The sequence below is a fragment of the Carassius auratus genome, chromosome 44 (genome assembly GCF_003368295.1).
Source record: "Carassius auratus strain Wakin chromosome 44, ASM336829v1, whole genome shotgun sequence".
Classification (NCBI taxonomy): Eukaryota; Metazoa; Chordata; class Actinopteri; order Cypriniformes; family Cyprinidae; genus Carassius; species Carassius auratus.
In genome coordinates, this window is record NC_039286.1 from 9,830,094 (window position 1) to 9,855,925 (window position 25,832).

The 25,832-nt window shown below is 38.2% G+C and overlaps 2 protein-coding genes across 5 annotated transcripts in view; both read right to left on the bottom strand.

Moving 5' to 3' along the window:
* Positions 1-2,936, bottom strand: part of LOC113062431 (zinc finger protein with KRAB and SCAN domains 4-like) — a 72,037-nt gene extending 69,101 nt beyond the window's left edge. Inside the window, exons 1-2 of the mRNA XM_026232274.1 lie at positions 2,799-2,936; positions 2,334-2,450 (exon numbers count right to left, since the gene is read on the bottom strand). Of these exons, the coding sequence (XP_026088059.1) occupies positions 2,334-2,352 (19 nt within the window). The 5' untranslated portion in view covers positions 2,353-2,450; positions 2,799-2,936. The remainder of the gene's footprint in view (positions 1-2,333; positions 2,451-2,798) is intronic.
* Positions 2,937-4,318: 1,382 nt separating this feature from the next.
* LOC113062428 (zinc finger protein 845-like) lies at positions 4,319-18,925 on the bottom strand. 4 transcript variants are annotated; one of them, XM_026232268.1, is made up of 5 exons: positions 17,933-18,427; positions 10,104-12,271; positions 9,575-9,899; positions 8,023-9,174; positions 4,319-6,709 (listed from the first exon to the last, which is right to left on the bottom strand). In XM_026232268.1, exons 2-5 carry the CDS (start codon positions 12,055-12,057, stop codon positions 5,776-5,778), a joined length of 4,365 nt encoding a protein of 1,454 aa, XP_026088053.1. In that variant the 5' UTR covers positions 12,058-12,271; positions 17,933-18,427; the 3' UTR covers positions 4,319-5,775. The 4 variants fall into 4 exon arrangements, with proteins under 4 accessions (XP_026088053.1, XP_026088052.1, XP_026088055.1 ...); XM_026232270.1 differs by adding an exon at positions 7,855-7,947 and having other exon boundaries at positions 6,659-6,709; positions 8,088-9,174; positions 9,575-12,271; positions 17,933-18,925; XM_026232269.1 differs by adding an exon at positions 7,855-7,947 and having other exon boundaries at positions 6,659-6,709; positions 9,575-12,271; positions 17,933-18,923.
* Positions 18,926-25,832: the final 6,907 nt, after the last annotated feature.

The following is a 25,832-nucleotide window of genomic DNA, read 5'->3' on the forward strand; positions in this document are numbered from 1 at the left end:
TAATATGTTGCGTTACCTCAGAGAGCCATTACCTGTTACCGAAAAAAAACAACAACAGTGCTTCCCTCCATGTACACCATCGATAGGTCTACAGGTCAAATACACACCATCTGTAGCTTCCAGGCACTTTGAACGCTTTTCTTAGCAGAGGTCCACCACATTGGCAATGGCAAATTTAGAAAACAATCAGTGCCATTTTTGTGCATTTCGTGATGCATGTTTGGATGCTTTCTTAATCAGTGTTGATTAAAATACATTGCGGGTGTAAAGTGTAGCATGGCTAAAACTCAAAAGCTCTAGTTAACCGTAACGCGGGGTGAGCTCTGCTCTTATACGAAGAGCACAGTTCTTGGGATTTGGGCATTTTCTTGCTTGAAGCAAACAGAAAAACACTCATCTGTGCAATACAAAGAAAAGGGCTTTTCACACATGCATTTGAAAGCACTGCAGAATGCCGACTTCAATATTATTGTGGGAGTTGAGGGAAACAAAGATCCACTATTCATGGTTCCAGCCATCGTTTTACTTGTCGCCAAACATCTTCTAGCCCAACTAGGATCTAAGTTGAAAGTGCAATCAGGGCAGAAACCACAATGAGATGGGCACCAAGGATGGAAAGGAAGGAATTAAATCGATTTCTGCAACTTTGACTGGAATTGCAACCTCTGTCTTTTATTTTCTGTGTGTGTATGTGTGTACTGTATTGTAAAAAAAGGAAAAAGATACAAACAAACAACATAACTGTTCCTCTCTCCCCCTCTCTCTTGTAATACTGTTTGCTGTTCTGTTTGGTTAGTGTGGCGTACCAGTATCCTTCTCCTCCCCGAAAAACCCTTTGCTATCTTCCTCCCTTCTCTTAAAATCTCTCTCTCTTTCTCTCTCTCTCTCTCTCTCTTTCTCTCTCTCTCCTCCATGGATCTTTAAGATGAGAACTCTATGCAGATGTCTTTTATAAGTGTGTCAAAATTTAATTTAAAGTTAAAATGAAAAAAAGAAAAACCCCAACAAACAGATATTATGAACTGAAACAAAAAAAAAATAAAGAAAAAAACGATTGTCCAGTGTACAACTGCTGTAGTTGTCTTCCCTACTTTTACTCCTTTCTCAAATCATGGGCAGGGTTGGGGGGTGTCATTAATTTTGAGCTTTCTATATGCATTGAGCATGTATACTGACACTGTTTATCAAGCTAATTTTTACATTGCACTGCCTGGTGCATCGTCATTAAGGAATTAGATGTTTTTGCCAACTTTTTAGGTGAAATATAAACAGTTGGAGTTTCAAGTCCTGCCTGCTGGCATTCCATCTGACATAAAAACTAAATTAAACCAATAAAGAGATTTTGATCCTGAAAACGGCTCAGGACGGCCACTGTTGTAACAGTATCAGGTTTGATCCTCACCTTAATTATATACAAAATATACTATTATTTGTGAATTGTGTGACAAAAGTTTTATCTGAATCAGTTCATGAAATAAGATGTCCTGATAATTGTAACTCAAATGTCATTTAGTAAACTAATTGCAAAACAAATGGTGCTAAAGATACAGTTTTATTCACTGTAAAGCGTTGGACACACTTTCAATTAACTATTAAACCAGCCACATTGACCCCAGACCCCTTCGGAAAGTAGATAATGTTATTTAGAAAGATAATGGGGTTTTGCTCAATTATGTTGTTATTGATTGCAGCAGGAGATGCCCTGGGATCTGTGCAAGTCCAACAAGTGCTTATCATTATTTTAAATTAATTAATTTAGTCATTGCAGTAAAAACTTGCCAAACTTGGCAGGTATGAAGGGCTGGTTTTCCAGTTGCTAAGCAACAGTCAGTGAATTTTCATTTAAAAATAATTCAGCCACTCATGCTGTTTGAGCTGCAAGCTTTGTATGATAATCTTTTATGCTGAGATTTAGGCATATTACTCCCAATTCAGTCCAAACATGAATTACTCGTGTGATTTTTATAGGTGTAAAAACACCCTCAATAATGCATTTCATTTTCACCACACAGCTTTGACACTTTTCAGGAAGGTATTTTTGGACCCAAAATGTTTACTTAGCAGCCTCAAAACAGGTATAAGTTGTCAATAAAATTGCATGTATTCAAAGACTATGGACTTCAATACACTGTACCCACATGGGTCTTGTGTGGAAATACCTCATTTGAAATTGAATTAAGATGCTGCAAATAACTGCATTCTCTTGCTCTCAAGCAACTGAAGCATTGCTTTGAAATCAAATGAATGAAACATGTCTAGACTGCTTAATAACTTAACTGGTTTCAGGGCATTTGCCAAACTTAAAAGTAACATGACTGAATACGAAAACTTACCTAAAGGATCTTTCACCATCTAGTGGACACACTCCAAGACCTCAAATCAACCTTTTCCGATCACCTCAGCCGATCCGACGTCAATGACGTAAGTTCGTTATTTCTGGACCTGAGCCTCTGTTTGAGGACAAAATTATCAGTAAACAATTGCTTCGTTTTAGTCGGTTCCTTACACAAATTATTTAAGATCCAATGCTTAAATCATATGGAGTAATTTTATGAAACGTTTACAGACGTTGTCTCACAATGAACTGTCAACTTTTAAGGGTTCTTGATTTGAAAGAACATGACGGTCACTTGTTTGAAAGAACATGACGGTGAGTGAATAACTACATGGTTTTAATTATGAAGTGAACAATTGCTTCAGGATGAATGTTAATCTTACATTTTCAAATGGTAAATTAGCTCATATGACCAAGGTAGTCTTGTATAACCGTATAAACAGATTTTTTTTTATATAGTTACCTTTGCGATATGCGGGTTTTGGGATCTGCTACTTGAGGTAAGTTAGAATGGCGCGCTTTTCTTCCCGTCGCTGATGTCACGCGTGGCAATTCCCTGGTGCGCCTGTAGTGGTCGCTGTCACTGCATTACTCATCACGAATGCACAATTGCCCATGTGAACACAGCTGCTGATTGTTCCATTTAATGAGTTACTTACTTAAATGATCTGTGATACGTTTATCCGACTTGTTTTGTTATTTAATTAAAAGTCTTTGCATTTTCTGCTCTGGTTCTGGACTGATAGCTATAAATAGTGCCATACTCGTTTGTTTGTTCAAGGACATGTAAGAACAGTCTGCTCACAAGGACGTAGGTTCTAGTCCGACCTAGGACATGTCCCAGTTACACCCATCCCGCCATGCCCACTTTCTTGTTTAAACTCTTAAAAATAGAGAAAAACGCCCAATACAAACTAATTAAAAATCTGCTAAATGTAGAGGGAAACCACTGACTAAAACAAACAAAAAAAAGTCACTATTATTTAGTTTATCAATAAAAAAAAAGGAAAAGAAAAAAATATTACAGAAATATAGTTCATAGAAAAATTATATAATTGTGTATTTATCAAAAGTGGGAAGAAGGGTACCTAGAATAAATAAGAGATCATCTTGATGATGAGTCTGAACAAGGAGGCATGGTACTGTAAAACAGGAGCAAAATCATATTTGGTTTTAACTAGAAGTAACAATAAGGAATTTGTTGTGTTCTTACTTGATTACTCAACTAAGATCTTACTGACCACTTCCCAGCTTTCAGGTGCATTAAAAATTCTAAAATCCATGAATGGGAATATACCTAATAAACAGACTTTATCAAGGACACAATGATATTGGATCCAGATGGTGGATAGTCACACCAACCATGATTGTCAAACTTTCACACGGTTACATTAATTTTTCATCTATTTATTTTTATTATTTGAGAGCATTGAAATTATAGTTCAAACATGTTCTGTTACGACATTATCAAAATGGAATTAAAAAAAAGTATAGTCACACTATTAAATATTAAAATTGTATAATTTATATTTGGAATCAGTCTTTGCTAAAGTAGCAGCTGTCCACCTGGGAAGATTTTCCTTTTCTAATTGTCCAATTGTGTAAAATTTGCAAGGCTATAGGTACATAAATATATAATCTTCCCGTGCTTTGATCATAGCAAATACAACTTCATTTTCACTAAAAATAGACTGACTTAGCACCAGTGCTCCCAGGTAATACAGGTTATTAACAAGCTCAAAATAGTAAAATACAATTAAATAAAAAAGATAAAATAAATACATGGGTTAACATGGTGTTAAAATAAGATTGCCTTGCTGATTGTAATGATCACAAAATCATTCCTTTACGTGTTAACGTGTTAACAGTCACATCCAATCTTGACATGAGCGTGGGGGGGGCAGTCATGACATCACGTGAGAAAGGGAATAATAATACAGTGATACGTTTATACTCATTGTGCTGCAATCAAAACACAAATTATTACAGTTCCCTGTTTATTGCACAAGGGACAGAAATATTCGTTTAAAAGCATAACAAATAATGGCAACAAAAGAAGAGAATACAGTCACTATAACAAGTGTTCTTTAGGAGTCCTGCCATTCCTGACTCCATGTCCGATGGAGGGGTTGAAACAAGAAATCCTAAAACTGGGAGCTCTAAAACTAGCGTTTTCAGTTACAAGTGTTAATATAAATAAAATGCATACTACAGTGATCTTTTATAAAAGTTTTCCTGTAAATAATACAGTCAGAGATACAATACAATACAAGGTAAAACCAAATGCCATTACAAGCCTATCAATATACATTTTTTTCACTTTCGCTTTTCTCCCATTTTTTTTTCATAGCACAACCTATCATTTCTATACACCAGCAAATTAATGCAGTTTTAAAATATGGGTTCTGAGCAACATCATAAAATGAAAGGGGGGACAAGTGAATGATGCCACTAAGAAATAAACCCAATAAGCACAATGCTGTCATCTGCTGAATAATAAGGTCTGAAGCTCATTTTCGTGTTGCAAGGACCACACAAGTTAGAAAAGTTAGAACATCAACAGAAATGGGGAGGAATACAAAAAAAACGTTGACAGTCCTACACAACACATAAATGTGTTGCCCCAATAACTTGAGGATGTTTCAAATACGCTCTATACACTGTTAAACATAGTTACTTCTACTTGTTAAACATACAAGTTGCTCGACACTTCTAGGAATTCATCGGACAGTCAATGTGTTTTCTTTGTATCGTCTAGGATTGAAAATTGAGAATGCATTTAAGACTCTCAATCAAAGGGGTAGCTGGGCATGGGATGAAATGTATGATTTTCAAATGCTTTTTTTTTTTTACTTCGCTGTTACCCTGAACATGGGGTTACGTGTCCATTTTGAACCTAAAGTCACTATAATGTAATCTGCCCATTGTGACATCACATAAACAATAATGATCTAACAGTACCATGGTGGAAAATGTGCTGTTTAATACACAATATATATGGAAATGTCTCATCTGAAAGCAATTCGTTTTCAAAAATTAAAACAAGACGCCAGCTAGTTTGCACTTCTTCGAAAGGCTGGTATCAGAAATGAAGGCAGTGGACTTCAATGTCCCCACCCCCAAAGGGAACTATGAAAATGCAAGTAAGGTCACCTGTGGTGTTTAGGATGAGAGAAAGGGTGGGAAAAATATCACTATGACCTAAAACTAACAGTCATTATGTGATGTAACAAGTCTGTTGTTAAATCCAATGTTTCAGGGTACATGCAGGGACAGTTCTCTTAACCCAAGTAACAACTCGTTCAAAAAATGTCTCACAGCCACACCTCAAGCACCTAGAGATGAGTGAGGATAAAAGGAATGGGGGTTTTGGCACCTCCAAAAGCCTTGGCATGAATCTCTGAGAAAAAAAAAAAAGTTTGCTCCTCCAGATCCAATCACTATAAAAAGGGCCCAGACGGCATACCCAAGAAGTTGGGGCCCAAGTTCAGACTAGAAGAAGGTGCTGAACTATTCCAGTGGACCTTCTGATGGTGTCTTAAATTGGATTTGCTTGAGAAGCGCTTATCACACTGCTGACATGAGAAAGGCTTCTCCTTGGTGTGGATGCGGCGGTGGCAGATGAGCTGAGTGGAGACACGGAAAGCTTTGCCGCAGTCTGGGCACTGGTATCGCTTGGGTTCTGTGTGGATGCGTCTGTGATTTTTGAGTGCCATCAGGTTGGAGAATTCCTTCTGACAGGAGTTGCAGAAATAAGTGCCCATCTTGTGGCTGTTCTTGTGATTTAGAAGCGAGCTGGCGTGACGGTAACGACGGCCGCACTGATCACAAACATGCGACTTGCACCCCGCCTCATTGTGACTCTGGTGTTGCTGCTGTAGTTGATTCCCAGATGAGCTGCTGCCACTGGGGCCATGGTGTGATGGGTTAAGTTTTGGGAGCCCATTAGGATCAAGTCCCTGGGCCTGCATCAGTGTAAGGTCAAGCCCAGAGCTCCAACCTACATCAGAGCCACTGGACGAAACCCCAGGCTGTTGCGATGTTTTTGGGGTATGGCCATGTTGCATTTCCAAGTGGAGCCGGAAGCTAGCCTGGGTAGGGAAGTTCCGCTGGCACAGAGTGCAGGTAAACTCCCGCTCTTTTTGGTGCACACGGCGGTGATTTTGTAGTTGGGAAGAGACACGGAAAGCCTTGCCACATTCTGGACAGCGGTGCCGTCGAGTTTCTGAATGGATGCGACGATGGTTCTTGAGTGCAAGCAGGTTGGAATAGGTCTTGAGGCACACAGCACAATGGTAGATGCCAACAGTGTGGGTGTTTTTGTGATTAAGGAGCGAGCTGGCATGCCGGTAAGAACGGCCACACTGGTCACATCTGTGAAGACATAGAGGAGAGAAAAAGTAAATCTTAACTGCTCATTGTCCTTTTAACCCCTCAATAGTTAGTAACCTAGATTAGTCTGAAAGTAACCTGACAACATGTAACTGACTTCAGTGATAACTGCATAGACAGATACACAAATACAGGTATATGATCTTGAATCCAGCTGCCAAAACTCAAAAAACTGGCACAGCTTGAAGAGGATTACTTGAATAACATTGCATATTAAGGCATGTAAGGTGAATAAACTGAATATGAATTATAAGTCAAAGTATCAACCAATTGTGTTTGATGTTAAAATCAAGGCAGTGATATAATAATCTAAATAATTTATTGTGGTAATATATTAATTGTATATGTACAATTTTGTAACAGCTTACAGGACAGACCTAGTCATCAGAACTTGTCATCAGTTTGTTTTTAAACTCTATATTTATATAAATAAAAAAATTAAAAAAATAAACAGGTAAAATGTTACCATCTATAGAATTAGATAAAAATGATCACATCATTGTAGAGCAAATAAGATTTTGGGATTTGACCTAAATTCTGGTGGGAATAAAATATGGAAAACAAGTGTGGTGAACTTGTTTTCCAAGCACTAAGGAGGAATGTGTTTTGTTTTTTTCTTTCAGAGTATGCGAATTTATGAATGTTCATTGTATTTGTAATTTGTTAGTATGGTAGTTGTGTGTTAGTATGTTGGCACATTTCTAAAACCGTTTTCTGCTCAATATTTATATTGTCTTGACAGCAAATGGAGTTTTATTCGTCACCTTAAAAGCAACAAAGCTATATAATTAGTAAACATGCATTTAATAAATGGATCAAGTTTGCTAAATGCTGTTGAGCCCAGATCAATATATACTCTACTGGAAGCACAGCAGCTGATGTAAGATGATCAGTATGAGTACTTATGCAAATGTTCAATGTTCAGATGTTCAAATGGTAACAACAGTAAACTAAACCATATATTCGAGAATACTATCAATCAGATCAATTAGGGAGGGAATCAATGATTTGGTACAATACACACACATGTACCTAGTAAGTACATCCAAATTTACCCATTATATCAAGACATCCTAACAATCTAGTTAGTGCATATTGCTAACTGAAAGCAAAGGGGGGTAACTTATCTGGTCTCCACTAATCATACTGTCCAAACTTCAGAAAAATCCGAATTCTGGCACACGTATGGTCCCGAGGAAGCCGGATTGGAGATCATATACCTGTAATAGACATGTAGAAACCTGTGATCTTTACTAGTTCACTTCAAAAATCACGAACAACAGACGCAAACTCACGTGAACCGGTATTCCTCTCCCTCTCTTGTGCTTGAAGTGGCCTTCCTCATGCCCTCCTTGCCTACCTGGTTGTCCCCGCAGCGGTGCCTGGCCAGCCCAGAACGACCCTGGAAGCTCTTCCCGCAGGTGGGGCAGCCGAAACGGGTGTGGCCCTCCTCGTGGACTCTCTGGTGGTTCCGAAGGAAGCGGGCCAGCCGGAAAGCCTTGCCACAGGTTGAGCAGATATGCCGCTTCTTCTGCGTGTGGATTCGCATGTGATTGCGCAGGGCCATATAGTTGGTGTACGGCTTGTCACAATATGAGCAGCTGAAGTTGCCAATTTTGTGTGTATTTTTGTGGTTCAGCAGACTGCTAGCATGCTTGTAAGAGCAGCCACAAAGGTCACAGGTAAATGGGCGTTCTTCACGCTCTGGAGACCCCAGGTCACCTGTCTCCATGCTCATGTTGGAGCTGTTGAGGGAGGCAGAGGAAGAAGGAAGCTGGGCACTGCAGTTATGCGAGGCCAGATCTGTGGTTGTATTAAAGACTTGAGAGCACCCATCACATTCATATTCAGTTGGAGGAGGGGCCGTCTGCATGCTGGGACCAGGAAGGGGACCAGGAAGATCTTTGCAGAGCTGGTTGCTGGTATGCGTTTCAAGCTGCCTCTGGTTCCTGAAGCCCCTGCCACAGTCAGAGCAGGAATATTTCTTAAGAGCGAAATGCATTCTGAGGTGGTTCTTCATTGCCAGTCGATTTGGATAAGTGGAGTTGCACACGTTGCAGTGGTATTCACCAATCTTATGTAGGTTCTTATGATTGGCCAGACTCCCAGCATGACGGTAAGTACGTCCACACTGATCACAAGCAAAGGGGCGGCGACCGCTCCCGTCATCAACTTGCTGGGCCCTAGCCCCTGCATATGGTTTCTTGAAACCTTGAGGCTGACCATAATTGGTGTTCACAGGAGGATTCTGAATTTTGGGGTCACCCATCCTCATAGCTTGGAGCTGCGATGGGCCCCCCTCATAGCGGGCACCATTAGGATGAGACATGCTTTGAACCCGTTGGTCTCGAACTCCAGTCTTTGCTCTGTGCTCTTCGTGTAGCCGTAGATGATTTATCAACTGCTTCTGAATCTTGAAGGCTTTCCCACACTCCTCACACTTGTGCCTGTGAAGAGACAAAACACACAAAAACCAACAGATAAGAAAGCAGTGTTAAAATGCTCTTCTAAAAAAAAGGAAGAATCAGAAAAGGGAAGGTCCCCTTACAAATACAAGGATGACTACACAATGCTCAAATGGGGTACAGACGTTATGAAATTCAGACTCAACTGCGTGTTTGTGTGTATATCAGTATCAGTATGTTTGTTGCCCTCGTCTTCTCTAAAGGAAAAAAAACACCAGTGCACACTGCCTTGACACTCAAAATTCCATTAAAATCTATTCATTCAGTGATGACCTGGGTAATCACATGAGTGGGGAACTCATGATAATACATAAGCATTCAAAGTATGCAAAGAGAACTAAACAGATAAGAGTATAATAGGGCACATGCAATGCTGGCTAACCTCTTTAAGTCAAAATGAGTCCTCTGGTGGTTCTTGAGAGCCAGTAGGTTGTAGTAGCGTTTTTGGCAGACAAGGCAGCGGAAGACCCCAGTCTTGTGAGATTTCTTATGGTTGAGCAGGGAGCAGGGGTGTCTGTAACTCCTTCCACACTGGTCACACCTGTGGGGCCGATCATCAGAGTCTGGCATCTGCCTTGGGTCAACAGGGCCCCCACTGCCACTGGTACCTGCACCACCAGTCATCCCTTTAGCTCCATTCATACCCTTGTTCAATGCCCCAACTCTCGCCTTGCCTGGACACAGGTGAGTGATCAGCTGATGGCGATCTGCAAAGAACATGCCACAGTCAACGCAAATGTGGTTCCTTCCATCCATTTTGCCATTAGAACTAGAGTTAATGCCACCTAAGCCCTGTGTAGATCCATCTGGATGTCCATGAACTAGCTCGTGGTTAAGCAAGTCCTGTTTTCTGCTGAAGCTTTGGGCAATTATGCTACTACCCTCTTGTCTCCTCCTCCACTCTTGCTCACCTATTGGAGAGAGGGCAGAGGAGGGTCCTGCCCCTTGGTTAACCCCATGGCTTCGTAAATGGCTTCGAAGTGCCCTCAGGCTGGCGTAATGGTTTCCACAGACTGTGCACTGATAAACCTCTCCATCGTCATCATCGTCTTTGTTATCCATTCTCTTACTGTTGCCCTGGGAGTTGTCCTGGACACCACCAAACTGCATTTGGTCATGACTACCTCTCTGACGAGTACTTTCTTTGAGGCTGGCACTGCCTGGAGGTAAGGAGGCACCACCAGGACTATGGTAGGTCATGTTACCCATGTAGCCATTGGTCATACCACCTTGGTTGACACTGTTTGCTTGACGGTGGTTTTGTGGAAGAGGTGAGTGACCAGAACTGCTTTGGGTAAGAGAGCCATCGAATCGGTCATGGAATTCCAGTGAATCCAGGCCACTGTTATGGGAACCGTCTGGGACAAAATGTGCTGCATCACCAAGATTACCGTGCAGTGAAATTGGTGTTGTTGTACCACGTTCCTGATCCTGAGAATGTCCAAAGCCTTGTTGAGAGTCTAGCCCTGTCAGTGGCTCAGAGGAAAGCCAATCTCCCTCTGTATCCATCGACTGTGAATTTGGACGGGTTTTGTGACTACGGAGGTGGCTATGAAGTGCTGCTAAGTGTGGATACTGCTTACAGCAAACAGTGCACTGATAATGACCAGTTTGATGGGAGCGTTTATGATTAACTAGACTCCCAGCATGTCGATAGCTTTTCCCACACTCTTGACACTTAAATCTGCGTTCAGCATCATCAATGGCTACATTCTGTGCCTGAGACCTTGTCTGACCATTGGATGAAGATATTGATGGTTGAGAGTTTGAAGCCAGTCCATCAGAATTTAAAATAGTAGGGCCATCATGTGTTGAGGTGTGAGGTTCATGGGTAAGATAATGAATTTTGAGACTCTCTAAGTTAGGATGTCCCACTCCACAATATGCACAGGTATATATGGAGTTATTAACAGTAGGGCCTAGCATTGGATCATATCGCTTGTCGGGTAATGGAGGCAGTGGAAGAGAGTCACCTAGAGCAGGTGTATAAGGATTCACAGCTGAAGAGCGAACAGAACTAAGATTATGAGGTACTATCGATGGGAAACTACGTGTTAACCCCAACGAAGATGATGCAGCATTATGTAACAAAAGGTGCTCTTGAAAGTCATTCTTATTAGGCAAAGCAACTTGACAAAGATGGCAAAAGCTGGGTGCCATGTCATCATTCTGGGGGCCAAGGGGGCGAGGGTCAGATGGTGCTTCATGCACAAGGACCCCCATGGACATTCCAGGGGGCTTAAATTTTGAATGAGTGCGTTCGTGAGCATTAAGAGCTGCAAGATTACTGAACTGTTTGTAACAGACATTGCACTTAAACGTCCCCTCTTGATGAGACTTCTTATGGTTTACCAAGCTGCCATGATGACGATATGTTCTGTCACATTGGTCACATTTGAATGGTCTGTCCCAGGCATCTTCAGATCCTGGAGATTTTTGTTTGTCATGGTCATGACCAGGCATCATTCCACTATTGTTTATGTGACTTCTGAAAGCTGCATCAGACAGATTTTGTGCTAGATTATAATCCCTGTCTTCATCAGCGTTGTCATCGTTCTCCTCTTCAGCTTGAGCACCTGGAGACAGGGTATGGATGCGCAGGTGGTTTTTTAGTGCCACTGCATTGGGCAATGTTCTGGTGCAGACCGGGCACTGGAAGGAGCCCATCTCATGAGTTTTTTTGTGAGAAGCCAAGCTACTGGCATGCTTAAAAATGCGTCCACACTGCTCACATTCAAATCTGCCATTCTCTTCTTGATGATAGTGTGCTTTCATGTGCTCCAGGAGGCTAGGTGTACTTGGGCAAATGATGTCGCATTCTTTGCAAGGGATACCCTTGGCACGATTCATATCATGCATAGCCATGATGAAAAAATTGAAATGGAAGGGGGAAATGTCCACATAAAATGATCCTCGAACAAAGAAGAAAAGGGAGCAATGTGTGATGTTCAGCTCTCTGCTTCTGTAGTATCAGCCATTTTACCTGGGTGACAGATATTCTCTCCAATCAGCCTTTCAATTCCACTCGATCGCAGCAGTTCAGAGAGGGTCTGGACAGTTGTGGGGCATCCGAGGAAAGCTGAGAAAATACAAAAAGAAACAAAATGAATTTAACTATATGCATCTATATTCACCATTTTAATGTACTTATAAAAAAAAAAATACAATCAAGTGACACAAAGAGATTAATAATCTAATTGCTAGTTTAAAACATCCTCAAATTAAATGAGTAACAAGCAAAACAAGTTCTTAAAGCTGTCCATTAAGAGTAATCAGGAGCCTTGGACAAAAACCATGTACTCTGTTAGATATGTGGCCACATTATGTGATGTCAGCTTTGACACATTTGATCTCACATTTAGGTCATATGACAGATGCACAGGTTCAAAGCAGCTGAAAATGAGCCAGCTTTGTGTACCTACATGTTGAGGTCAACTGTACTGAGCATGGCTGATAACTCTGCTGTCTTTGTTTACTCAGGCACAAAAAAACAGCATAAGCAAAGCTTTACCAAGTATAAGTAAATAAGAGGTTATCTGGAATACATATGGGGAAAGGCCTAAAATGATGAAAGAATACGTATTATCAGTTATTTTGTTAGTGACCACCTAGATGATCAAGACAGCGTTTTGCAAAATGTACTCTAAATATATCAATCAACTGCATAGACCAACGCTACTTTTGCGTCATCGAAGGGTAACGCCCCTTTTTGGGGGAAAACAAACGGATTCCTGATACAGAACTCGCTCCAGGGACCTTTTGTTTTTCATTGTTTCTGATGTGTACAGGCCTGTCAGACACAATTACAAACAGATATTGTATAATAGTTATATTGTTTAGTCCTAGCCTGCGAATATTTGAAACTTAAAATCAATAAACAGCCAAGGTAGCATGCCTAATGAGAGCTAACGTCAATCACGTAGCTACTAGCAGCTTCGTATTTCTAACTACAACAAAACTGTCAATAGCTTAAATCAAGTGAAATATGATCCAAGTAAACCACCGACTCCTCTTGACATGGCCTCATCGTCTAGTTTATCATACTGTGGGTATGTTAATTACAAATTAAAGTAGGCTACTTGGTGATTCCACGAGATATTGGTAACGTTAGATGTCCATATTTGGCCACTGCGTGGGGTTATTAATCCAGTTTTCGACCATTTCAAAGGGAAACCTCTGTAAACACCATATCCAGTAGCTTCATTAAATACCTATCACGGTCCTCGGCCGGCAAAGAGAGTGTGTACTGTATGTTTCTGCCATTTTTGCTATCAAGAAATTAGAGCGAGTTCTGTATCAGGGGAATCCGTTTGTTTTCCCCCAAAAAGGGGCGTTAACCTTCGTTGACGCAATAGTAGCGTTGGTCTATGGTGATTTAAGGTTATTGCAGCCTCAGTGAAATGCAGTCACTAAAAACATGCAGTAATTTCAAATAACACTAGTAAATATTTTATGGAGTAACTGAACTGTAGCAAAATAGGTTTTCTTAAATTTTAGGATGTTCATCTTTATTTTTTCTACAACCCAGTAGAAATGTTGATCATGCAAGCATTTTATGCTAGACTAAAAAGTAAAAACATCAATAAGCCAAAGCACTTTCATAAACACGAGGTTTGGGTCAAAATAACTCTAGGCAAAATTGATTAACAGATACTCACTAATGGCTGTTTTAGTTACTACTGAGAATTTCCTTTGTTTAATAAAGAATTTCAATGTAGATTGATTGAATACCACTGGAAAAGCTACTTTGACAGCTGAAGTGAGCAATTTGCAACAACAAGCAACCAGAAATCATGCATCATCAATACTAGCTGTCAATTTAAGTCTACTTATACAATGCAACAAAACTCAGCAGAATTAAACTTAATGTAAACGTGCAGCAATGCAATGCAATGACTACGAATGAGAAAGCAAACTGTGAAGATAACTATCTGCACCTTAATACAACTAAAAGTATACAAACTCCTAAAACAACCAAGGTTACCAAAACAGCATTGCCTTGTCATTCCTGGGGAGCTCTAGCTAGTCTGCCAAAATAAGAAACTCCCAATACCACATTCATGTTCAGTTTCAAAACTACAGATAATGTACTCCTTGATACATTATATGGCATGGCAGTTGATTTATAAGGAAATCTTTTTATTTTAAAGCCACATATGTGATGAGGTTTTGGCAGCACATCAGATCCAAGATTAAGATTGACCAAGATTATATTTCATTTCCAAATTTTATATTTTTTTGTGAACCCGATGAACCCAATTTTAATACTGACAGTTACTCTCCAAACTAGTCCTCTTTTTTTTTTTTTTTTTACAATTTCAATGAGGTTAAAAGAGGTCTTATTTACTGTACTATAAAATCATTTCCTTAAACTCACTGCTATGGGCATCACTAAAGCAAGTGAAACTTGGTTACTTTAGCAACTTATGCTCCAATCTAAAAACAGAACCAGCCTGATCCAAATCTTTGTAGCTGGAGCTCAATAAAAGTGTTCAGTGTGTTTGGCAACAGTTCAAAATAAGTGCCACAACTTTTCCCATTCATGCTAAAATGTAAATCACAGCACTATTCAAGTGGAATTTACTTTAAGAGAACTAAATAAAATGCATGACCACAAATTCCATTCATTTAGTCCCCACTGGGGAACAATTCATTCTTACTGCACAACTGGGATGAAAGAAACGGTGCTCTTTTTCCACACAATGGCCATCAGAAAACTGAAACACTAGAAAGCTCAGCTGGGTTATTTTCCTGCCTCTCTCTCTCAGTCCTGTTGTATGGCTTTAAAGGGTTAGTTCATCAAAAATGAAAATTCTGTCATTAATTACTCACTCTCATGTCATTCCAAACCCGTAAGACCTCCGTTCATTATTGGAACACAAATTAGTAATTAAGTAATCAATGACAGAATTTTCGTCTTTGGGTGATCTATCCCTTTAATTTGCTGTCAGTACAACAACTTCAATAGAGCCACCTCAACAATAACCCAGTGTTCAGACGATGTGTGACTGATATCAAAAACTTTTCCCATTTGAAGTGATTTGGCAGCAAAAGAGAGGCCAGTAAAGCAAGAACAATCTTGTTTAGAGCTGCAACAAGGTTTGAAGAAAAATACTTTATAACGCATCATATTACTTTGCATGAGTTATATGGTTTCATTGTAGCTCTGAATCAGCCTGTATTTGTAGATCACCAAGTTACTTTACAAAATTTAATATTGTATGCATCTTACATGGCTATGTTATGTCATTTCAAAAAAATATTTCAAGCTACTAAATTATAACTGTTATTTAATCTATTCATGATGATCAGGTAAGTCTGGTACCAAGGCGAGTGTTACTGTAATTATAGACGTAATATATATATCAAATGAAAAAATGAAATGTACAATGAAAAAAAAATGATGCTTTAAGGCTATGTAAGTTCCATTTAGCCTAAAGTTTCTAAATTCACAAAGATACTGTAGTTTCACTGTTTCTTATATTTGCAAGTACATTTTGTGCTACAAGTTGCGATACAGATTATGTGAAGTGTTTATGATGTGATCATCATTCATGCATAACACAGTCTGCTGTATGTGGAATGAATTTAGTCTCACAGCATCTGTGATCTGAATTAAGATTGCATACCCTTAGGGTATATAACCTGACCAGTGGTCTCTGACTCAAGACCATCTGGATGCTTTAGCTCATCAGCGCTGTCAAAATCCATAATGCAAAATGCCAGATGGGTCCAGATTTACAGAATATAATGAATGTAATAATATACAAATAGACTACTTCCACCATGTTTGCTCATTTGAAGGTTGGTACAAGCAGAACTAGAACATGTTGCAGTCAAAAAATATAAAAATTGTGGTATAGTGATTGTATAGATGGTAATATCATGGTACTACTTAATGATATATGACACAGCTGATATTTACTTGGAACTTTAACAACTGATTTATCATTGTAAAGGCCAAAAATGTATGTCATTAATATGATAACACATCACAAAAATATGGTAATGATTTTTTTCTTTTTATTATTGTTTTAGTCTTTAAATGTAAGTCACACTTTACACTGCATAACCAGAGATAAACTTGATTGTTTTGACTAAGACTTTTCTATAATATTCCCAGGTATTCGTGAGGAATCATTCAGACAATTTTCAGTTAAAAATGTTAAAAAAAGAAACAACAGCTTTGCAAATCAAACATCACAATGGCTTGCAAATAAAGCTTTAATTCACACAAAATAAATATCCATATGAGCAGAATGTAACAAGGAAATTTATTTACTATAAACATTTCCTTTTTTTTCTTTATGAACCTGGAAAGTGCTATTCACTGACGTCCAAGGGATCAGTAGACATTCAGTTCTCTTATGAAAACTAAAGGTAAAATCTAAAATATAGACTAGAGGCCACGTGAAAGGTAAAACACCTAAACGTGCCAATGTACATTTATAACAACCTGTCTTTCATTTTCTCCTTTAATCTAAATATGTTAAATGACCTCTCGACATTATAGCATGCTATGAAGCTTAAACAGGTTGATAATATGGATTGTATATAGTTATTGTCCAGCTAGGAAAATATATAGTTAATAAGGCGATTGCCTTGATATTTATTATTTTCATTTCCTTTACTTATCCAGCCCTGACTGAAACAATAAATATATATATGTAAACATGTAAAATTCCCAAATTAAGTCCTCTTAAAAACTAAAATATAACTAGCTAGTGGTAAAACACATGGGCTAATTAAAACACAAATAATCATTTTTAGCTACTCTGCTATTATTAAGCCATACATGTATGTATATATGACACCCCAAAACATTGGTACAGGTGAAATATGTAATGCATTATTTTTTTTGTTATTTCCCAATGGCGCAGCTCACAAAGATACAAAGGGGTGGGCCCAACACTTCTGTAGACCCTCAACAATACCAATAATTTTCGTCTACTGGAACAAAAACCAGTTTTATATAAAATGTAAGCGATTAACGCCTCGCTATGACCTTGGCCTGACGCTCCCACACCCGCTTTTTATCCAGACAAAAGCAGATGCAGATGCCCGAAATCCCGTGTCATTTTCACTCCTTAGACTCACCAAATTAGCCCCGAATCAAGACCAATAACACAGTTTATTCAGTTAGGCTCGATATGTGTTCATTTCTACTAGCTAATAACGTGTGTGTACATCGTTGTGAGGGAGACCGCGACCCGTATGTTTTTCACGGGATGCTAGTCGCGGTGTGCAAATATTAGCTGGTGGGCTATCGCAGTCTAATTGAGTGCGAGGCCAGAAAAAAGCGATTAATTTCGCTTTGGACGGAATATTCGCACTCATTTTTGGTCTACCTCATGCCTGGGCTCGAATGCGCGAAAAAGATCCAGGGCTCGACCGCGATCGCATCGATTATTTTAATGTGTCGCTCTGTCTGACAAGCGATAAACCCCCCCGCAGCTAACGCGCTAGCCTCCCCTCACGATACTAGTGCTGAAAGCGAGAGCAAAACAAACTAAATAAACCATTCTGATGTCGTCAAATAGTCGTGTAGATAAATAATACCCACAAAAACTGTCTGGATCGATATATGTATAGTGTGAAATGGTTTCTGCTTGGCAGTAAGGTCAGTGCTAATCGGCTAGCTACCTAGCGACACAAAGATCGGGAGGCTCGCGAGCTCTGATTCAATGAATGTGGCCATTGTGTGGAATTAAACAAACACCTACAAGCTGCAACAACTTACCCGACTTACAGACGTGCACAATGATCAGGGATGAGGGTTTGTGTTCTTTTTGATTGCGCAGAGGATAAATGGCATGTTCAGTCGCTCGCCATGATTGTTTTTTAACTCTTTTTTTTTTCTTCAGCGGGCGGCTCCACCGTCTTTTTCTCGGTGTATTCAGCACACTTCCTGCTGCGGGCTGAACGGGGATGAAGCGCTGCGGACGTGCTCCACCGCGTCATTCTGCGCTCATTCTCCCGTGTGTTTGCGTTGGAACTAAGCATTGTGTGATGCACCGTGGACCTAATCACAAAACAGATGTTTGCGTTGATTGTTTCCAGTATTTGGGTAGACAATAGACAGTGTCTGCAACTTTCTGTCCAAACACTGGAAATACCACAAACCAAAGAGTACGATGGTACCACCATGTTTTACTACGGTATTATTTTACGTACACTGTAAAACTAGTACTAGGGTCGAGAGGGGCTAGTTGCCACAAGGAATGTATTTTAGTAGTACCCAAAAGGTTTCAGCCGAACTTAAAGGGATAGTTTATCCCTGAATGAAAATTCTGTCATTATTTATTCACTCTTATGTTGTTCGAAACCTGTATGGATTTTTTTCTTCTGCAGAACATAAAAGATGATATTTTGAAGAATGTTAGTAATGCAACATTCGGTAGCCATTGACATCCATAGTATTTTTTTCCGTACTAACATTATTCTTTTTTTTTTTTACATGAACCCATACATGTTTCAAATGACATGAGGGTGAGTAAATCATGACAAAATGTAAATTTTCGGGTTAACTATACCTTTAAGTACACAAATGCTTGTTTCGTCTAGTCTAGTGGTTTCGTAAGCTGGTTTAAAACATAATTAAACGCTGCTGTTTTTGCTATAGTACATGAATGCAATAAAACCACACCAGCTTACATTCAGTTTTAAGTGTCACATGTTTTAAAAGTTATACATTAATAATTTTTTTTTATTACAATATTTAATAGCCAAAACCATTTGGTTTGTTATTTATGTACAATGAATTTGCAGTTTCATGTACTGTCCTGGTTGCATACATTGTTGTGTTATATTGCGTATGCATTTTTCTGGGCCTTTGATGTCTGTAAAGAACATGTAAACCTATGATAAAATATTCACTAGAAGAGTCAAAGTTTGGACACACCAACTTATTCAATAATCTTATTTGATCTTTTCAACATTTTAACAACAAAGTCTTTCAAACTGTGAAAAAACACAAATGGAAGTTATATGAATGGAAATTAAATACTGAATGTTTTACAAATGTTTAAGCTTCTTTGTCCAGGTCTGCTACCTCTGGATATTCATGAACCAACTTCATTATATGCATTTTGGGACCCGTTAAAAAAATAAAAATACACACTAGCATTTGGTATGACATTTCATTATAATGAATTTGCATATCTGCAGCTTGTTTAGTTTTACAGCAGACCAAATGTGCAATGATTACATAACCATAAACCATTACATGGCACATATTCAAAGTTCTGCAGTTGCGTGTATCCCACAGCCTTTTCTGGATATAATTAATTATGAGCTCCATCTGTGGCAAGTCATAATATTTTCAGAAGATTAGACCCATTCTAATTTAGGAAAACAAATATTTTAGCATTTGTGAGTAATACTATAATAGCAAGACCTCAAATATGAGCCAGAATAAACCAAATGTTCAGTTAAAACAATAAGCAGTGATCGAACAGCCATTTAAATCTAGCCCTTGTATTGTGTCTGACCTTTTAAAAGCTATTTGTAAATTTCCCAAAATAATATACTATCACCAAATCTTGAATTCTGTCTTTTTGTAAACTGATTATCTTTCAGTTAGCACGGGTTTTGTATTTCTTTTTGGATTTGAGTGATTATAGGCCTCACTGATCTGAGTTTATACACATTAGTGTTTGAGTGAAAAAAGTGTTATTTGTGAATAATGCTGGCAATGTTCACTTAAAAAGCTGAGGTAGATAAATTCACATAAATGATGACTATGATCAATAACTTCCAAAAGGAATACAAAACCTGTGCTAATTGAAAGAAAACCAGTTTACAAAAAAGACTGATTCCATGATTTTGGTAATAATCCAGCAAAACAAGAAATATACAAGCATTTTGTAAGCAATACAAGAACCATGAACACTACAAACCTATTGGGGGGAAAAACAGAAAAGTACAAAAAGTATTTTACAAAGTTGTTATACCTTGTGTGAGCCAAGTCAGTACATTTTAGTCCAACGTGGTAACTGTAACTATAATATTCGGGAAAAAGAAAATCCTCTCTGGGTCAAAATGACCGGAACGCTACATGAGGGGCTAGAAGTTCTGACATGTCTCAGAGGTTTTCAGTAAAAGTGAATTAAGGAAAATGGTTGTCTATTAGTCTGGTTTTGCCTGTGTTGAACAGGGACCAGAGATGGTAGTTTTATTTATGGCTGCCGTTGAAATTCAGTCCACACTCAAATGGTTAAGTGTTGTTGCAAGACATGCCGATAAGAGGGATTCTGCACTATTATTCACAATACGCAAATTGTTTTGTGATTTTTATCAGTATAATGTATGATCAGCTGCACTCTGCTATCTTTTTCTCCAGAGGATAGAGCCTTGTTGCTACTTGTTTAATAATGACTGGTCCATGTTGTGCGTAATATCTTTGCTAGTTGAAGCACTTTTTAGCTTTCCATTATTCATTTGGAATCTCTGAAGGTAACGCTAAAATGTCTGCATTGTCAGTAATATATTAATTTTGTACCTTAAACCTACAATTATATAAATTTGTTTCATAAGTCCAACATATAATAATTTAATATTTTCAAGAACATATTTCTGTATAAACAAATTGTATGTTGTTACTGCCATTGCAGTGAAAAGGGCTTGAAAAGTGACACAAAGGGATACTTCACCCCAAAATGAAAATTATGTCATAATTTACCTACCCACATGTTCTTCCAAATCTGTATGAGTTTCAGTATTCTGCCGGGCACAAAAGAAGATATTTTGAAGAATGTTGGTAACCAAACGGTTGATATGGAAGTCAATGGCTACCACCAACTGTTTGGTTACAAGCATTATATAAAATATCTTCTGCATGCGCTGTATTAAGTTTTGTGTTCTTTTGCCCCCTACAGTTAAGGCCCGTTCACACCCAGCATGATAACTATAAAGATAATGATAAAGATATAGTTCTAAAAATAGTTCTCAATATTATAGAATAGCGGAGTCCACACCACAACTATAACGATAAAGGCACAGAGAAACTATATAGTTGGAATCACTTTCAGAAGGATTTTTTTTTTTCTGATGAACGATAAAAACATTGCCAACCAATCAGAATCAATCCTGCTGTAATGAGCTCATGAATTTAAAGCAGCAGACACGCATCCGCTTAGAATACACAGACAATATCGTTCGCTGGTGTGGACGCTAATATCGTTATCTTTATAGTTATCGTTCTTGGTGTCAACGGGCCTTTAAGTGAGTGGAATTCACTTTCTAAAATATATCACTGTTGTAATAAAAATTGATAGCTGTACTCAGTGGTGGATGAAGTACACAAATCAAGTACTTGAGTAAAAGTACAGATACGTATAATAAAATATTACTCCAGTAAAAGTACTCCTTTTTCAATTTTACTCAAGTGAAAGTACAAAAGTACTCAATTTTTTATGTACTTAAGTAAAAAAGTACTGAATGATAGATGTTTGCAATTTTATATAGGTTATTTAATATTATATTAGCACTTTTTTTTAATAATCCTACTGCTCAAAATACCTGGGATTTTTTTTCCAAAATAACCACTATATGGAGTGAAGATATATTTTTGTTGTTGATATGGACTACGCTGACGAGAGTAATGTTCACTGTGAAGCTTACACTAATATACCTGAGAGAAAACAGAGATGACCATCTGATTTTCACCAGCAAGAACAAAGTATTTTAAAGTTTGTTGTTTTACAGAACATCACAGTTATATATGAAGATTTTAAGGAAAATATAATTATATTTTCATAATGATTTTTTCCTTCTCAAACTGTAAAAACACACCTGGCCAAACGGGGTGCATCTCTTCCCCTCTTTGATAATTACTGTAGTTACCATGTTTTGAACATCACATCCTTTCTTTTCTCCCCAGATGTAATATATATATATATATATATATATATATATATATATATATATATATATATATATATATATATAGGTGGTTGAATAAAAATATTTGGACATTATTTATAAAAATTACCTCAAGTTAGCACCAGCAAGCTTGTTAGCTAGACAGTTAGCATCAGCTAACAATATTTACTTATTTTCAGTACGGTTATGAAAACGTCCTTAATAACAATGGATGAAAAGTTTAGTGCTCTACTGATGATTAAGTCTAGAGTGTGTCCACCTTTGTGTGTGGGTCCATACATGCTGAATCGACAGGTAAAAAAAAAAAGTCCAAATATTCATTTATCACCAATTAACTGTTTGACAAACACTTACTGCTTCGATGTCCAGATCTGAATTTAAAAAAATCTCAAACATGCTCCGATGTCCCGATCTGAATCAACCGAGTCGCGAACATGCTCCAAAGTGGCGATCTGAATCAACCGAGTCGCGAACAGGCTCCGAAGTAACGATCTGAATCAACCGAGTCGCGACCAGGCTCCGAAGTCCCGATCTGAATCAACCGAGTCGCGAACAGGCTCCGAAGTGCCGATCTGAATCAACCGAGTCGCGAACAGGCTCCGAAGTGCCGATCTGAATCAACCGAGTCGCGAACAGGCTCCGAAGTGCCGATCTGAATCAACCGAGTCGCGAACAGGCTCCGAAGTCCCGATCTGAATCAACCGAGTCGCGAACAGGCTCCGAAGTGCCGATCTGAATCAACCGAGTCGCGAACATGCTCCGAAGTCCCGATCTGAATCAACCGAGTCGCGAACAGGCTCCGAAGTGCCGATCTGAATCAACCGAGTCGCGAACAGGCTCCGAAGTCCCGATCTGAATCAACAGAGTCACGAACAGGCTCCGAAGTCCCGATCTGAATCAACAGAGTCACGAACAGGCTCAAAGTCCCGATCTGAAAACTTTGACCAAAGAATGTAAAAAATAACTAAACTTCTCTAATAACTCTATACTCTAATAACTCTACAGATCTATGAAAGACTCAGATCACGTATCTAAAAATAAATCGCTAGGCTATAGTAAAAGAGAAATAATAAGAGGAGTGAAGTTTCCTAGCTTTCTGCTGTGTTTGGTCCTCACGCGCGTCTGACGCTCCGCGGCGCGTCTCCGCCCCTCACACGCGCGTTTACAGCGCTAAATTAATCATCTTTGCTAATTATTATACATTTACTTCATTGTCAGCTTCAGGTACTTCATTTATTATTGTTCAATGAACTGTTTGAAACAAAAAAGGTTGTATTTCAGTAATAATTCTAAATTATCAAAATAAAATATATAAAATAATGGTTTCATCCTTTAAAATATAATCTATTTGCTGTATTTTCAGCATCATTCCTCCAGTCTTCAGTGTCACATGATCTTTAGAAATCATGAAAATATGATGATTTATTATTAGAACTATTAATAGTTGTGCTACCAAATATTATTTTGATAATACCAAAAAAATAACTTTTTTCAGGATTCTTTGATAAATAAAAAGTTAAAATTAAATAAATAAACTTGAGTAAAAGTACAGATACGTATAATAAAATATTACTCCAGTAAAAGTAAAAGTACTCCTTTTTCAATTTTATTCAAGTGAAAGTACAAAAGTACTCAATTTGTTATGTACTTAAGTAAAAAAGTACTGAATGATAGATGTCTGCAATTTTATATAGGCTAATTTAATTTTATATTAGCACTTTTTATATATATATAATCCTACTGCTCAAAATACCTGGGATTGTTTCCAAAATATCCACTATATGGAGACAAGATATATTTTTGTTGCAGATATGGACTTGTGTTTTAAAGTGTTTTAAAGTTTGTGGTTTTACAGAACATCACAGTTATATATGACATGATAATAAGGCCTGAAGTTAGGAAGAACATTTTAAGGAAAATATAATTATATTTTCATAATGATTTTTTCCTTCTCAAACCTTGTCTGTGGTGTAAAAACACCCCTGGCCAAACGGGGTGCATCTCTTCCCCTCTTTGATAATTACTGTAGTTACCATGTTCTGAACATCACATCCTTTCTTTTGTCCCTAGATGTAATCTATATACATATATATATAGGTGGTTCAATAAAAATATTTGGACTTTATTTATAAAAATTACCTCAGGTTGCACCAGCAAGCTTGTTAGCTAGACATTTAGCATCAGCTACAATATTTACTTATTTTCAGTACGTTTATGAATAAACATTCATGTCTGTCTAACGTTACTCGTCTAGTTAATCCAAACAAAATACATATGTATAACGTTACTGTTGATACACAATATAAAAACAGACGTCATGGTAGCATTTTAATAAAACTGTTAATATTACGGTAGCGGGGAATTTGGACATGCATGAGTTATTTTATTTAATCTGTGTTACTTTAAGGTTATTTTATTTTATTTTCTAACCTAAAACACAAGAGACGATGATTGATCTGCATCGTTTGCTCTCAGTGGGCTTAAACAGATCACTCTTTACAGCGGATTTAGTTCCCAAACAACTGACAATTTTGAACTAAATTTGTTTTTCAGTTCCAATAATTAATCCTAAATTTCGACATTAATAGCTTACTTTTAGCAACATCAGACGCACGCACGCTCACAAGATCTGCCGGTTCTTACTTCTGGAGACTCGCACTAAACGGTTCATTTGAGTCAGTGAGTGGTCGACTCCAGAACAGCTGCAATCGGATCATTCTAATTCGTAAACGAATCGTTTGGTGCGATTCGCGATCCGATTAAAGTATAGGTGCGTTCCATTCGACAGGGTCCCTACGCAGTGTTCACTGCTCCCTACTCCCTGAGCACGGTATATCAGTTGAAGTGAACTTCACTGACAATGACGCTCATTTGGAACGCCCTGCAAACGTCATCAAAGAAAGTCACCGATGGGGTCGCGCGTCGCGATTATGATATAAATATATAAGACTACATTGATATTTTAATTTTTATTTACAATCACATTTAAAATATGTACACTATACAATAAAACAATCATTGAGTACTATATAATGAAAAACGTACACTTTAATTGACAATTGCTGCTATTACTTCACTATTAACAGAATTGAAGCCCTGCTGTCATGCAGATATGAAATTAAAGTTTTATTTGGTTAACTGTATAGCCTATATGTGTTTTTAATAAATGGCCATATAATTGCATAGCGGTCTCGTGCGCCTTCTTCCCGCGCACAGCCATATAGTAAACACTGAGGTAAATAAAGTAAAATAAAGAAAAATGGCAGAGCTTCGTCTGCTTCTAGTCACTTTTACATTATCATACCTTTTAACAATCCGTAATGAATATGAATGAAGACAGCGAAGGTGGCTGTCCTGACCATAGACAGTAAAAGAAATGGACACAGCGACCCCATTGGAACTCAATTGAGACAAATGAAGCCCAGTTTTAGCGTTTTTTAGCACTTCCGTTTCTGCCGCGCAGACTCAAACGAAGCTTGACGACGTCAGCAACCTGTCTGACAGATGTAAATCTTCTAAGTGGCTGTGCGTGCAAACTGCCATCGTTAATCTTGCAGAGACGGCGAGCTTGAGCGGGGAGTTCTTTGTCGTGAGTGAGCAGGAGTAAGTATTCTGATTAATTATTTTGTATAGTATTTTAAAATGTAACGCCAGTACGCCATATTAAGTTAATTGCCTGCGAGCTTCTCCACCTGTCTGTACGGTAATGCGACAGAGAGCCGAGTGGTTATGACGCAATCGTTAGCCTATTTTTTACA

Coding starts and splice junctions, on each gene's coding strand:
- LOC113062428 (XM_026232267.1), bottom strand. CDS start 12,057: ATGGCTATGCATGATATGAATCGTGCCAAGGGTATCCCTTGCAAAGAA. Junction 9,175..9,574: donor ACTCATTTTGACTTAAAGAG/GTTAGCCAGCAT, acceptor GTCTCTTCACAG/GCACAAGTGTGAGGAGTGTG. Junction 6,710..8,022: donor GGAGAGGAATACCGGTTCAC/GTGAGTTTGCGT, acceptor ATGTCTTCACAG/ATGTGACCAGTGTGGCCGTT.